The sequence below is a fragment of the Olea europaea genome, chromosome 10 (assembly GCF_002742605.1).
Source record: "Olea europaea var. sylvestris chromosome 10, O_europaea_v1, whole genome shotgun sequence".
NCBI lineage: Eukaryota > Viridiplantae > Streptophyta > Magnoliopsida > Lamiales > Oleaceae > Olea > Olea europaea.
In genome coordinates, this window is record NC_036246.1 from 41882802 (window position 1) to 41898595 (window position 15794).

Here is a 15794-nt window from a genome sequence, read left to right on the forward strand (position 1 = left end):
TAATAGATCAATAATAGTGAGTTTGAGTCATGTATAAATAGAGGTATTTGGGGAAAGAATGGCATCTCGAGTTAGAAACCATTCTCTTTCCTTAAACTTTTCTCAAAATCAGTTCTTCTGGAAACCCCTTGCATACAATAGAAACCTTGTATAAATCATTATAGAAATAAAATTTCAATCTTTTGATATCAGAAAGATATGAGTTTCTAAATTTCCTATCCCATAGATTCTTGATAGATTGAAGAAGATAATTTCTTTCTTACTTTAACAAAGAAAGAATTTTCTTTACTTAAGATTTTTACTCTTAATTCTAAGAAAAGATACAGTGAGGGCAAGAAGCTGAAATAGCAGAATTCCCATTAAGGCAAGAGGCCGTTTGAGGGAGCAGTTTGCAGATTCAGAGCCTGAAGGTTACTCGGTTCTAAGAATACAGATTCAAGATCAAAAGTAAGGTAAAATTATTGTCTTTGTTAAATTTAGAAAGAATTCTTCTAATATCTTGAAAGAATCGTAGGGATTATTACTTTTCATGTTTGCAAAAACTTTATATAACATATTATTCATAAAGCTTGTAAGGAATTATCTGAATAATGCCAGGTTATACAATTAAAGGATTAGATAATCTGTTAGAAAAACTATTGAAAAAAATAAGAAATATTTTTGCTCAACTAGAGATTATGGATATTTCATCTAAGGAATATGATAATCTTAGTAAATTACATGACAATTATATTACAGATTATTCTAATTTATTAGATCAAAGGATGGAATTATATATTAAAACTCGAAATGAGAGAAATAGAAGAATTTAGAACTATCCCAATAAATTAAGGATATCTTGTGCAAATATGACAAATCCTTTCATTAAGGGTATTATAGACATTTACCAAAAATGAATAGTAGTAGGCCATTTATAAAAATCTCCCAACTCTAAAATATGTAAATTATCTATAACGGTCCAATTTATTTTTTAAGTCCTTTACTATATCTACAAGTTGTTCATACAGTTGGCTTAAGCTGGAGAATACAGCTTAGAATTTGTTGGCTCCAATTATTTACATCTTAATTACAATTTTTTGTCCACAATTGTTGCATCGTTTACTCGTAAAAATTTGAAGTTGTAGTCGTCTGATGAGCTAAAATTTGTTGACTAGTAAATTTTGGACAATTAAATTTACTGCGACATGAACTTACTCGAGACTATGTTACATTAAAACTCGTCATTTGTCCACAACAACAAAAACATATATCTTGATTAAATATAACCAAGTGAGTCCCCTCAAGTTGCCAAGATTCCATTAATGGACCAATAATTTCTAAAGATGCAACAAGTAATTAAATATTTTCTGGCAACGAGATTTTCAGATATGGGTCTTCCTTATACTTTGAATAAAGAGGAAGTTCAAGAGCATTCTCTGCGATTTTTCCATCCTCGTGGATCTTTGCTACCAGGCTATCGAGGGAGGGAAAGTTGGCCTACGAGATTACACGACTAGCAATCAGTAACGAGAGACGCAAGCGATAAGACATAAAAAAAAGATTCAATACAAACTGGTTTTTATACCTCCGGTCGTATATAACCGACAATAGCAAGCCGTAATTCCTCACCGTAAAAGTCCTCGTTAAAATCATGAAGCAACCATGGCTCCTGAAATTATGGTATCATATGGGATAAGAAGCAAAAAAGTATAAAGATATAAAGAGCATGATGTTTGGCTATGTTTGGCTAAGCTTAAAGAGTTTACTTATAAGTAAATTAGTTTTAATATGACTTACCTTTTGTATTGGCGAGGTTGAAAATAAGTTACTTATTTTGCGAATACGATTAGAATTAGTTCCAGTATAAATAACTTCTTTCACTTAGTTATCAAGACATGTAATGACAGATAAATCATATTTATTGTTTTTAAGCTTGGCCAAACATGGAAGAGACGAGGGATAAAGATCTGTGTCACCCACTATGGTTTTCTCGGAGTTGTCAAAATAAGGGTTCCAACCAATGCTCATGACCATCTTGTAAACACCTCGAGTTGGTAATCCGGCCCAGCCAAAATAAACTCCTGAAGGATGTTCTGAAAGGATAGCTGAATAACCCTCTGTTGATAAATTTGCTGAAATATAAACGCTTCTCGTTAGAATATGTTACCTACTTATCAAACAAAAACCAAGAGATTGAAACGTTGCAGGTCTTTGAGAGTAAAACACAGTCATGCACACAGTTATGCATATTAGCCAATAGCTCTGCTATACAAATATGGCACATACATCAACAATAATATTAGTTTGTCCCATCTGAGGAAATATAGAAGTCTAGAAACCTGTAGGGATCCCAAGCACCTTTGAGCCACGTCCAAAGCCCTTTATGACAGGACCACCAATGTACCAAGGTTCTATTGGCAAAGTACCTTCTATCCCTGAATTTTTCATTTCTGTCATGGCATAGGACATGGTTGGTATTAAAAACGAGCAAAAAAAAGTAACAGAGGCTCACAGTCTTCAAATGCAGGAAGGCCCCACTTTTCAGGTCGTAGATCTAGAAGTGAATTAATGATCTCATCAGCTGAGGTGAAAAGATGGGATTGTTTAGGAAGGGATGGGACAGCAACCACTTCCATTCCAGCAGCCTTACCAGCAGTGACCCCTGGCCTGTATATAACAAGGCATTCTCAAAATATTAGTAGAGTTCAGTAGAACTTAACAGGTAAGGCATTTACGACAGGTATCATCAATTCATTGTTTGCCAGAATGCCTCGTTATTGAAATAAATTCAGCAAGGCATGGAACAAGATACTTACAGAGAATCTTCAATTACAAGGCAGCAAGAAGGATTCACGTTAAGCCTTTTGGCAGCTTCGACATATCTTCAATAATTTATACACCAAATGAATACGAACATTAATTCGATGGCTTTATAACAGAAACATCTATGAGAAAAGGCATTTCCAGCTGTAATTATCCTACATTTCAGGCGATGGCTTTCCACTCGTGACTTCATCGCCTCCTATAATTAAAGAAAACGATTCTTTCCAACCTGTAAATTGAAATTATATGATGGTCAATAGCTAACCAAATCAAAGAAAAAGAATTCTCTATTACATCATAAAGAAGAATATCATTTTATGAAGAGTGTGTTTGTTAGTTGATATTTTTGGATAAACCTACCCTGATGATAAGATATCTTGGTTTCAATGTTTGTCCTTGGAGAATTGGAAGCCAAGGCCATTGGCACTCCATGATTCCTCAAATGATTAATTAACCTGTTGGCACCGGGTTGAGCTTTGATATTGCACCACCTACCACAGAAATTAGAGGGATACAATTAGTATAATGGGATGAAGTGAAATCTTCAGATATGAAATCTGAAGTCTTAAACTTTTCTTTACTTCCCAAGTCGTTAAAGGCAATACCAATAGTTTACACATACGACACAATGCCAAAATACAAAAAATAGTTACAACTTCTCTTCATTCCCCCTTACTTTTACCAAATGCATTAAGATATAGAATATAGAGCAAGAAATCTTTTCCCCTGATAAAAAAGAACAGGTGAAAGCTGATACACGTTTTTCTCACCACTGAATATAAAACACTCATTGCCAGAGAAATACAGTTATCAGAAAAATAGGCAAGATGTACTAGGAATTTCTTATCTCCTAAGCTCATAATCAATACATCTCATGCCACAAATAAAATGAACCTAACATGTTAACGTAATAATATATTCGTGTGCAAAGACAAAGTACACATCCCAAAAGTCACCAACCAAAGATGGCGTATGATTTTTGGGATGGGAAAACATTGTGCAAAATGATAACGTAGAAAGAGATTAGTGATCAAGAAAATTACTGCTCGGAGAATCTAGGAGTAATTTCTGATATATATTCATCTGTCGAAATAGGTAGCTCATAATCCTCCACAACAGCTGCTGAAGCTTCATAAGGTGTCTTTCCTACAATTCTATGAGCTCTTCTTCCATCCCATTGTTTCCCATACTTAACCAAGTAAGATTTCAAAACATCACTCACAATGCCATCTGACATCAAATCAAATTTTTTTATAGTTGGAAAGTAAAAACAAAACCAGTGCCAGCGTGAGACAGAATTATCGAATTCATATTATAGCAAAATACAAACTAGTCCAGTATGACAAAAAATCAATTGTTGACAATCTGCATTTATTGTGTTTATGTTGAATATAAAGGCATATTTCCTTGGTGTAGTAAAGGGAAGTCACTTGATCATACAAAATGATGGCAGAATCTAAACAACCTGCCGGAAAGGTCCAAAATGGATGAAATTCATCAGTGGTATACAACTAGAAAGTTTTTTGTTGTTAAAACTAAATATAAAGCACAGAGTCAATAATTCGTTATCAATATATCAAATTTTAGTAAAATGAAACACTGAAATGAGGCAAACAGAACCAAAAGGGATAGGTATCAAGATGGCAATGCTGCGCACTTAACAACTGAAGCTATGACGATTAACAGGCAAATGATACTTATTCTATATTCATTCCTGAAGTGAGACGTCCCCGTCTTATCTCTCATTTCAGAATGTAATGCATTTTATCACACAAAGTATACTCATCAGACAAAGAGTCTAGGCCATTAACACCAAATAAGTGACTAAACAACTATTTCAGAAACTGCAATCAAAGCACATTTATACAAAAAGAATCGTTGCATGTGACATATTACTAGAAAGAAACACAATCAAACCTGTGTTAAGAATCGTCCCATCCAAATCAAGGATGACACAGGAAACGAGTTTGCTTAAAGGTTTTGCCATTGATATTGTGCAAGTGTATATACCAGACCAGATCAAAGTTTAAGCTTCCATCAACAGCACATCTGATTCAGGCCAAATCAAATAAAGCATCATAAGAATTCTTTCAGCCAGAATTAGAAAAACAATGATATGCATAAAAGAAGAATTATTGCATCTCAATTGGTCAAATCCGAAACAAGTGCTTCCGAATGAACAAAAGAAGCACTTTAAGGAAATGTTATTGAGTGAAAATTTATAAAAAGGTATAAAAGAACATAAACTCAGACAAGCCTTGCAACTCATACCAGTATTACAAAGTAAAATAACAAAAAGATTCAAAAGTTCTGAAATAATGACATAAGATTTTTCTTAAAATAAAGCTCCAAAACAACAATTTACCCAAACACGTGAAAAAAAGCCCATTGCGCAATGCTAGGCAACCATAAATTTAATCCCTATTATCAAGTTTTTAGCATTTTTATTCAGTTGGTTAAACAGAAAATGACTACATAAGATTTTTCATGCAGCATAATCGTTGATTTGTTTATGTTTTTTCACTTTGTTCACAAATAATTAGAAGCTCAGCACCACCTTAACTTACGAGCTCCATATTTTTCTGGAGGTTGCACTACCACTCTATCCATATTTTGATTGTGTTTCTAATGTCTACAATATTCTTTAACTGTTGGCACATGAAGAAGCAACCAGAATGCTTCAATTTTATTTCCGCCGTCAAGCTAGAATTATGTGGAAGAAGCAGCGACCAACTTCAACCAGCTATATGCATATATGTTTTGTGCATGTAATAAGTGGATTAAGAAGATTGAGTGTGAGATACACACTGTGTTGGCGAGGTATTGTAGAGTGCTCCACTTAGGTGAGATTAATTAAAGAGGTGTGTTAGTGTGCTGTGTCCCTACCAATAAAATTCTAAAAGGAACTTGGAAATAAAATAAAAATTTTTGTCTTAACTCTACATAATTACTTTAAATAGTTCATCAAAAATGAAGAGATTATAAAATGATTTCATCCAAATCATAAGTTGGCCGAGCACGATTCTCTTGCCTATTCCAACTCAAGAATCTTTATTTAATAAGAAGAATTTTCAACACTTAATTAATGAGAAAATTCTAATAGAAAAAGGAGAACATCTAGTATATCCAATGAATCAGCAACATAGTTCTATTATTTTTCATTTTTCCACAAAGGGAAAACAGAGCACACGCATAGGAGAGCAGCAATTGACATCCCAAAATGCAATCGATTAAATCTCACAAGTCAATTGACATAAAGATAACAAAGGGAAAAAAAATTCACTACAGAACCTATTTCAGAAGTCCCAGATACCTGTAGTTTAGATGAGAACAGATAACCCATAAAAAAGAATGACAAAAATTAAAAATAAATAAATTCCTAAAGCAATTCCAGTTAATGGTACTTGGAAGACTTGAATTCTTGCAGCAATATTAAGAAGAAACCCTGAGATATAGAATTTCCTGTAGGAGTCTTCCTACAAGAAAACTGAATTAATCAGATTGTGACCAGAGCATTCATTTATGTCTTTTAGACATGAATAGTTCTATGGGCTAAGTCTGGATTTTGTTTGTGGGTGGGTTAAATTTTATATGAACGGGTTAAAGAGCATGAAACAAAGATCATCAATTTTGCCCAGTCTTCTGCTGAAGAATATATCCTGAGTAAGACCCATTAACCAGCTTTCTGAGCCTTGCGCTCAAAAGAGGAGATCGGTAAAGCAAGGAATAAAAAGCAAGAAAGAACTCGGTGTGAGATGATGATGTTGAAATAACTGAGATTCTAGCTGGATTTGAAGCGCTACATGAAGTTTCATCCTTGCTTCTGATAGAGAATAACTTTTTTGCGAGTATTGGTTAAGGACTTTCAACTACGTGCTTGGTCCTAAAAGGATTTCTTTCAGAATAGTATAAGAATACATAGATTACATATAGAATTCAAATCCATTTGAACCACATCAATTTTCAAAGAACATACACCCTATCTCACTGGGGGCAAACAAACACTTCCCCAGATATAAATTGAACAAAAGGCACTAATTAAACCACGGGAAAAACTTGTTCACAAGGCAAGGCCTTTCAATTGCACAATGAAAAAAGCAAGCAAAAGAAGAATCCAATAAAGCCAAAAGCCCAAAAAAGGCTGTTGAATGAATTGAGAAAAATATAAGGTACCTTATTGACGAAAGGAGAGAATTTGAGTTTGTTTTGTGGAGTTGTCTGATTCAGCTAAATAGAGAGGCCATTACAATATATAAAGCAGAGGAGGCTGAGAAACCAAAGTTTTCATATTGGCATCTCCTATGCCTTTATGAAATAAAGTAGATTCCTGAGGAATTATTAATTAGAATCTATTCAAAAATTTCTCCTCCAATGGAATCGTAAAAGAACACTATAGAATAATAATAACACGTGCTAAAAGAGGACATGTGATTTCTTAATTTACCTCAAAAGGCTGGTGCTTGTAAAATTGTGGTTTTTGTCGGATGATGGCAGCTGGGTTTGTGGTGGCTGGAATTTGGCAGTCGTGGTGGGGATTTGGTGGGTAGGGGTGGGCATGGGTTGGGTTGGATTTTTACGCAACCCAAACCCAACCCAACATGTTCGGTTTCATATAAAATCAACCCAACCCAATCAAGTTCGGTTGGGTTGGGTGGTTTGTAGTTTACCTTTTGTCCCGATCGACATTGAAGACAGAAAAATAGAGACTGCCAACTGTTAAGCTATTTATTATCATTGTACACAAAAATGCTAAATCACCTTTTATTGAACTTGTTTAGTTGTTTTTAATCCCCCTGCATTATCTGAAGCAAGTTAAAAAAAACAAAAAACAAAAAAGTAGTGTTTCACTAATTAACCAAAATAATTGAAATTTACTCCTCATCTAGAAAACTATAATAACCAAGAAAACAGTGTTCCAGAATCAGAAGAAACTTTGGAAATTAGATCATAAAAATTCCTTTAAATGTATAGAAAGAGCATATAATGGAAATTTTCTAATTTGCCAAGGTACAAAAGTTACCTGATTAAATTGTGATTATGAGGAGTCAGCTGCGTGGAGCTAGTTTGATTTTTCTGAATTACGCTTTCATGTTGATTACTAGCCTCTGCTAGTTCAGTTGAGATCCTGCATTTTAATGCTATCAACATAGATTGGATGACAAAAATCACCCGACTGAGAACGATGCAAGAACTGGGATATCAGCAAGAAGAAGGCTATTTTAAATAGTATTCTTTATCAGATTCAAAATTCTAAATTCCTTATCATCAAATGCATCTACAATATCGAAAGTTACAAACTTTCTGATGGCTTCACCAAAGGCTCATCTAGCTTCCTCAAATTTACGATCCCTTAATAACAATAAGAGTCAAGGGTGTGATTAAAGCCAAGAAAACGCTCAGACCAATGAGAAAACTTAATTGCTGAAACGGGTTTTGATCTAAGATTATGTAGAATAGCCATTTCCTCACCGACAACAAAGAATCAACAGGAAAAAAGCCATTACCTTGGCGAGGGCAACTCCAGAATCCAAATCTCCAAGAGCCGGGAGGAGCAAGAGTTGCGGTCTGATTTCAAATGGGAGGAAATGGGTATGGGTGCTGGGTGTTTGCGTTTGCTGAGAGACAGTGAGACTTGAGAGACGGCGAGTAGGCTAGAGAGAGAGTCAGAAGGGTTGTGTTTTCACTGTTTCAATGTTTTGTGTTTCTAAACTGCCGTCCGCCGGTTTTATTTTATTTTTTCTTTTTAAATATATATAAGCGGGTCGGGTCGGGTCGGTTTTATATGACCCGCCTTTTAAACCCAAAACCCGAGCCCAACTAAAAAATCACAAAAAAGCGACTCCAACTGGTCGGTGAGAGTCAGTTTGGACAGTTCAGACAGTTGGTTTGGGTTTTGCCCACCCCTACTTGGGTATACGTGGTTAAGAAAGATAACATGCATCGTTTATTTTATTATTATTATTTTCCCTTTTCATTTTTTATTTTCTTTTCTTCCTATTTGGCAATTTATTTTTTTTTGGAAAAAATTAGTTTTTAAATAGTAAATTTTTGAAGAATGTGTGGTTAAAAATAAAAATAAAAATGAATTTACGGAAAAAATATTTTATTGTGAGAATGTGTTGATGAAAATAAATATTTCGACAAAATTGTTACCAAGCCTTTGTTTGAGCCCTATTATTTTGAAAAAAATATATTTTTCAATTGTTTTTTAACATCGTTTCAACCATACATTTTTCAATAAAATAATATTACACGCAAATCCGAAACTTTTTCATACTTTTTAACCACATATTTTTTATCAATACACTATTCGAAAATTCATTCTCTTTCTTCAAAACTAGTGTTCTACCCATGCAATGCATGGGTTGCACTGTTTTGGAAGTGTTGTCAGTGTATTCAATGTTATATGAATTTAACAATTCAAATAAAACAAAGTCGTGTAATGTCGAGAAGTTTTTTCTAAGTGGTTTGTGTTTTGAATTTTTTAGTTCGTATGGTTGGAATGATATATTATTGGTTAAATGCAATGAAATAAAGTTGTAAATAGAACATTTTTTATACATTACAGTAAATAATAATATGAATATAACTACTGTGTTTGCTTTATTAATCTATTAGAAGTGTGTAGAATTGAAAGCTAAAGAAAGAATAAAATTTAATAGATTGCGGCAGTGTTTTTTCACAAAAGTACAAAAGTTCATTTATACAGACAGTAAAGGTACAAGAAAGATACAACGGCAAATTATAATGTTTACATTCTAAAGGATAGAGAAGAAAGAAAAAAAAGCCCAGAGCACCCTCTCAATCTCTTAATCTCAAAAGCAGCAAGTTAGTGTTGGTAAAGTTGTAGCTAGGAATTTTTCATTAAGGAACTGAACACATACATTCTTACTTGATTGCCAACTACTACAAAAGTAATATAGATGATTTTCACTCATTTTTTTTCCAAGGTGGAGACATTGGTCTGGTTGTCAGTTTCATAGCCTTCACGAGCCTTCTTCGATTTCAAGTATGATTCAATAATTTCATCTAATGTTTGTAAGAGAGATTTTTTGCAATTATGGATTATCCAAAGACTAAATTGTTAAGCACATTATGCCCATGACACTCAGATTAAAAAGTAATTAATTGATTTAGAATTTAATTACAAGAATCATCTGAAAATAGTGAAAGCTTACGCAACCTAACAAAGACTTTTCAAATCACAAAAAACACATCAAAATACAATCTTGCACTACTTGAAAAAATTTTAAATCCTTCATCAAATTATTAATATGCATCATAAAACTGATATGGCTACGAAAAAATAGGAGGAAAATAGGGATGAAAAATGTAAAGCTGAGATTGTTGGTCAATATATATTTACACAAGCCAGTCAAAGGAGACCCCCCAGAACAGACTTCTAATTTTTAGCAAGAATGTTGATTTTCGTCATCACTTCTGCACAAATCACTTCTACGGCTTTTGATGGAAAAAAGGATAATAAAAAATCAATAAAACATACATAAAAGTAGTATTAATCTAAATAACAAAGAAATTATAATGGAAAAAAAATTGTAGAAAGAAAGTGTAGAGGTAAAACGAATCTTTTTGAAGTCTCACAACTAATGTAAAAATGAAAATTTTTCTTATGTATATGACAATCAACAATAGCACCATATTACATTACAACATTCTTCATCCTTAGTATTGAAGAAATTGCTTATTTTTTCCAAATCCACTCGTTAATTAATCAAGAATCCACTTAACAAACTAAAGAATCCCGATCAATTAATCATTCAAAGATCCTTAATGGTAAAGTCCACTTTCTAAGTCGACGATCTTTCAACAAAATAATCTATTTTCACAATAATTGCTTGGAAAAATGGAAGTTACATGTGAATCTATTTGAAAAAGAAGAGACTTTTAGATAATAGAGGATCTTAAGGTCTCAATGTATTGGAATGAGAGGAATTTCAACGAAAGAGAGAAGTTAACGTATAAGGAAGCCCCTAATTCTTATCTATGCTTTGTACTTATTTAATAGTTTATTATTATATGGAAGATATTTTTTTCACTTGCTTCTCTTCCAACACATAGGTACAATGCACATATGAAAGATACAGCTTTTGCTCTCCTTCCAACACAACCAAAAATAACACTTAAGTCAAATTTTCAGACAAATAATGAATGTTGGCCCACATTTGACGAAGTTGGAAAAAATCACTGACGTCTGCTTTTTTTACTACACACAAACACCTACAGTGCACATCAAATGGCATGACTTCTCACACGTAAAAAAATCAAATTCAAACCAATTAAGCTACAAGGCACATCTGAACGAGCTAATGAATAGTAATTAACCACTTACGGTGTGAAAACAAGGTTACACAAATGAATAGCTAAGGAGGGTTTCATTCTTTTAAAGAAATGCTAGTGGGTCGCACGTACAAGGCACATGTTATATTATAGTTGAGTATGTAATAGCGTAGAGTGGTATTGGTTGTTTTCTAGACACCAATAGTCAAATCTTATTTTGTGATGTTGATAATTGAGAAGGGAAAGAGAAGTTTTGATGGAATAATGAAATTGTGCAAAGTTTACTTTGGGCGAGTTAAAATAGATAGAGTTATGATGAAGGAATCAATATGAAAAAGAACTTTGTTAATGGTTTATAATGAAATGTTAACTAATAGACTAAAGCAAATATTATAAGAAGCGAATGAAAGATGATCTATATGTTTCAAAAGCTGCACTTGTTATATCTTCAAAATCAAGCTAGAAGCTAAAGCATTATGAAGCTTATTATACATTGTTGCTAAGCTCAAACTTCATCGACAAGTTTTCACACAAGTAGTGTTTGAAAACAAAACAAAGTTACTAGCCAAAAGCCTCACAAATTATTGTTATCGGTGCTACCAAATAAAACAAAGTTTTGGAGGTGGTGGTAGTAAAATCATTTAGATGAAGAGGACAAAACGAGCAAATAAAACTTTTATGTTGTGGCATTGATGTTGTTTTCAAACTGGTATGATGATGATTAGTTAAGTTTTCTTTTTGTTATGACTTGATCATCTATTAGATAGTCCATTGTATCATAAAAAGTTTCCTACATTCATAAAGATATTTAGAAGGAATTATTGTGAGATGAAAATATAGCAAAAAGAAAATTACATCATATTTAAACAATCATGCTGTGATAGCTTACCAAGTTGGATACCATCTCATGGATTAAATTGACGTCATATCCAATCTCATTAAGATTATATCTCACTTCACTTACCTGCATAATATTGCATGCATAATATTAGTAAGAGTATAAATTAAAGAAAAATTTAATGAATTTTGTGCGGCTAGGCAGGTATTGACCAGTAATTAGGATCGATTAAATTGTTCTTTTCAAGTCCATTCTAAAATAGAATACAAAAGCAGCAAATGGCACCATGAAAAAATAATGTTATATAATAAATTTTAGTTAAAAAATCACCTCAATGTAATATTATGTTGAAATATATAGTTTGGGCCTCTTCCAAAGTAATCATCACTAAATTAGAAAGAAATCTCCCGAAAACAAAATATAATTTAAAAGAATAATCAAATATTTCAACTGAAAAGTCATTGTTGGTTTGAATTATATCATGTTCATTTTGTAGCTATAAACAAAAGAGAAGTTTTTCGTGAAGATATTTGATTGCTCATTTAAATTATGATAGACTTTTGGAAGAGTTCTTTCTAAATTTAGTGATAAATGTTTTGGAAGAGGCTCAAGCACTATTGCTAATATTTGACTCCTTAGATATATTTGCAGAAAAAAGTGGGGACACTAAGAGTTGGAATAAATAATTTTGTATATTGTTTATAAAATTACAAATCATAAAATTGCTTGCTTACTTGGAATAATTTTAGCTAGAAGGATGACAGTCTTCAAATGACGATGATGTAGTATTGCGTGAAGTCCAAATGTAGGATATCAACATATAGGTTAATTATAAGTAATTAAATCATATTTCTATTACAACCTATTTAGAATGAACAGAATTTACAAATTGGGTGCAATCTTGAAGTAAGAAGAACACAAGCGAACTATAAGTCAAAATTCCAATGGATCCAGTTATATAGTGTTCGTACATAGGAGAACAGAACAAATGTTCCATAATAAGCAAACTTGAAAGCTCGAATGAAGATCTAAAATTTATGTAAGAGTGAAACTTTTATCAGTGCAACACACTTTGTAAACCGCAAACATTGGGATTTCATCGTCCATAAGTTCAAATATACACGTGTCACCTATTTGAAGTTGTTTCTCCCTCACATAATCCGCCCAACCAACGGTGAAACGTCGCACATAACCATTGGTTCTTAGATTCATTCGTACTGGCCAATTATGATGTGAACTATCATGGATTTGAACACTCTGGACAATTTTTGGTAGATACAATCGAGCGAAGGCGCCAGGGGTACATACTACAAAATTGAATGACAAATCTATAAGTTGTGGAATTTCGAATTAGATGAGAAAAATAAATATGAAAATGTTTCATACGTGTAGTTTGAGAAAGATAAGGGTAGAAGAAATTCCAATGAAAGAGGAGCTCACAATTATTCTATGACCATCGCGAGCAGCCTCTAATGTTACTTGGAAAATAGGATTACCACTACGTAAAAGCTCTACCTCAAATCTCTCAGACTCATACGTCACTTCTAAGCCTGAATGGTTAAATATTGAAATATCGAAAATAGAATTTTCTTTGTATTCAAAGACAATAACATAACCATCTTGCAAATTATGGTAGTCAAAAAACTATGGCCATCCAACAACAAGATATATGTTATCATCAACTCTTTCGAGTTGTATGCTGAAGATAATTTCATCATAACCAATCAAACATAATGCATCAGTAAGGTCGTGTCCTAAGCGTTGTACAAAAGTTGTCGGGTTCAACTATAAAAAAATATAACTCTCGTAAGGAATATTATTTACTCTATATTTAGTTGTAAAACTCACGAAACGAATATTACGGCCCAATGAATAAATGCTAACAAGGAGATCATTTTAGAACTCATCAAACGATCGTTATTGCCCAATGAACTTGCAATAATGGTAAAGAAATAGTGTGGTAGATCAACCCTGTTTGACATAATATTTATACTACAGAGACAATTGATAAATATATACGTTAAATGTTCAGTAGTAATAGAAAGTTCTTATTTGTTCTAGGAAAAAAGCACAATAAAAGAGATAATTATCAACAAAATTGAAATACGATATTTTATTGAATTTATGTGTTGCCTTACCTTTTAGTATGCTATTGACTTGAAAATTGATCAATTTGACTAAAAAATTCATTTTTGCCTTAAATTGGCTCTAGAATATCAAGATTTTTTTTTTATCAATTCATAATAGCTATTGCATTGTCGAGTAACTGATGTTGTGCAATTGTTTTGCCTTTCTGGATGTTGGTACATGATACCAATTCCACTAAAATTTTCAAGTATTTATTTCAACCAAATAGTATTTTTCTCCATCGAAGGCTATCTTATTCATGTAACAATTTACCATTGAAATATTTTAATGACTTCATTTCTGTGATACTGTTGTAATTATCCAATAGAAAAAATTTTGTTTTTATTTACCACATTTAAATAGGTACACACTTCAGTAAAATATAATCGTTAAAGAGGAAAAAATTAAATCGAAATGTGTATCAACAAAATTTACACCTGTAAATACGACGCAATGTATTGGTGACATTGAATAATAACCTACTAAACGAAAAAGAATGAAAAAGCCATCATGTGAACCATATGTAAACATTTTATTATTTTTTATCAATCCACGTCGATGAATATATGAAGAAAAAAAATTATATCCACATGCAGAGTAGCTTATAGGATAGTTAACTGAATTACAAATATGCGTACAGAAAATTGAAATATGAACTCAACCATTACATTCACATAAATATAGAAAATTAATGGAAAAAACTTAAAGAAAGCGTACAATGAACTCATCCAATGTGAAAATCAAATTCAGAGGAACAAAAAGGAAGCTTAGAAAAGGCGTTCCATCAAAATAACAAACTTTAGGTAGTTATAATTCAATTTTTCAAGAGAAGGTAAAAAAATTTGGTGTCAAACTCATGCTTAACAAGAAAAAACATATTCATAGGTCATTTAAAAGAAGTCAAGAGCACATACACAACACCATAAATTCTTTAACAGTCCCTAAAGCGTAATTATACATATTTTGGGATCAAAACTTGTAGGCTGAAAAAGGAATTTCATATTGAAAATCACATTTGAAGAAACTAAAAAACAAACTCACAGTAACCTAACGATCCCTTAAACATTACTGCACGTATTTTGGGGATGGATCCTTCAAAGATGAATAAAGAAAAAGAAGGAAAAACCCCGAAAGCAACATAAATTAAACAATGCGACTCCAAAATCTGAAAAATAATAAATTAATATACGAAAAAAATAAGAGATCGAAGCATTGATGACTAAACTTACAAATTTATGACCCAGTTCTTCCAAGATTCGTGAAAATCAAAGACTTCAGTTCCTCCAATCCCTGTGAAAATCGATTCTTCAAAATGCGTAGAAAAATGACGATGAGAAGATAGTTGCAAGACTGAATGAGAGATATATATACGAAAAAAAAGAAGAAATCTAAGCACTGATGACTAAACTTACAGAATATGACCTAGTTCCTCCAAGGTTCATGAAAATCGATTCTTGCAAATATGCAGAGAAATGATGAGGAGAAGATTCTTCAAAAAAAGGAAGAGAGATGACAGTGAGAAGAGTGGAAAAGAAATGATGGTGAGAAGAGAGAGAAATGACGGTGAGAAGAAATAATCCTAACAAAATAAAAGAGGGATACAACTATGAAGAGATGAGGGAGTTGCGTGAAAGACAAAAAAATAATATCTGATACATTTACATTAATTGCAGTAAATCGATAAGGCCGTGTAAAAAAAAAATAGAAAAAAAAAATCGGATGAACAGTA

The 15794-nt window shown here is 32.5% G+C and overlaps 1 protein-coding gene across 4 annotated transcripts; it reads right to left on the minus strand.

The window, feature by feature from the left end:
• Positions 1 to 1190: 1190 nt before the first annotated feature.
• LOC111402321 (bifunctional riboflavin kinase/FMN phosphatase) lies at positions 1191 to 8510 on the minus strand. Of its 4 annotated transcripts, none has more exons than XM_023030545.1 (12): positions 8307 to 8510; positions 7823 to 7927; positions 4720 to 4851; positions 3846 to 3991; positions 3163 to 3293; positions 2962 to 3031; positions 2796 to 2861; positions 2492 to 2646; positions 2319 to 2414; positions 1960 to 2111; positions 1565 to 1648; positions 1191 to 1476 (listed from the first exon to the last, which is right to left on the minus strand). In XM_023030545.1, exons 3-12 carry the CDS (start codon positions 4738 to 4740, stop codon positions 1336 to 1338), a joined length of 1062 nt encoding a protein of 353 aa, XP_022886313.1. In that variant the 5' UTR covers positions 4741 to 4851; positions 7823 to 7927; positions 8307 to 8510; the 3' UTR covers positions 1191 to 1335. The 4 variants fall into 4 exon arrangements, with proteins under 4 accessions (XP_022886313.1, XP_022886311.1, XP_022886314.1 ...); XM_023030543.1 differs by having other exon boundaries at positions 3846 to 4032; XM_023030546.1 differs by lacking the exons at positions 7823 to 7927; positions 8307 to 8510 and adding an exon at positions 6976 to 7069.
• Between the last annotated feature and the right edge of the window lie 7284 nt (positions 8511 to 15794).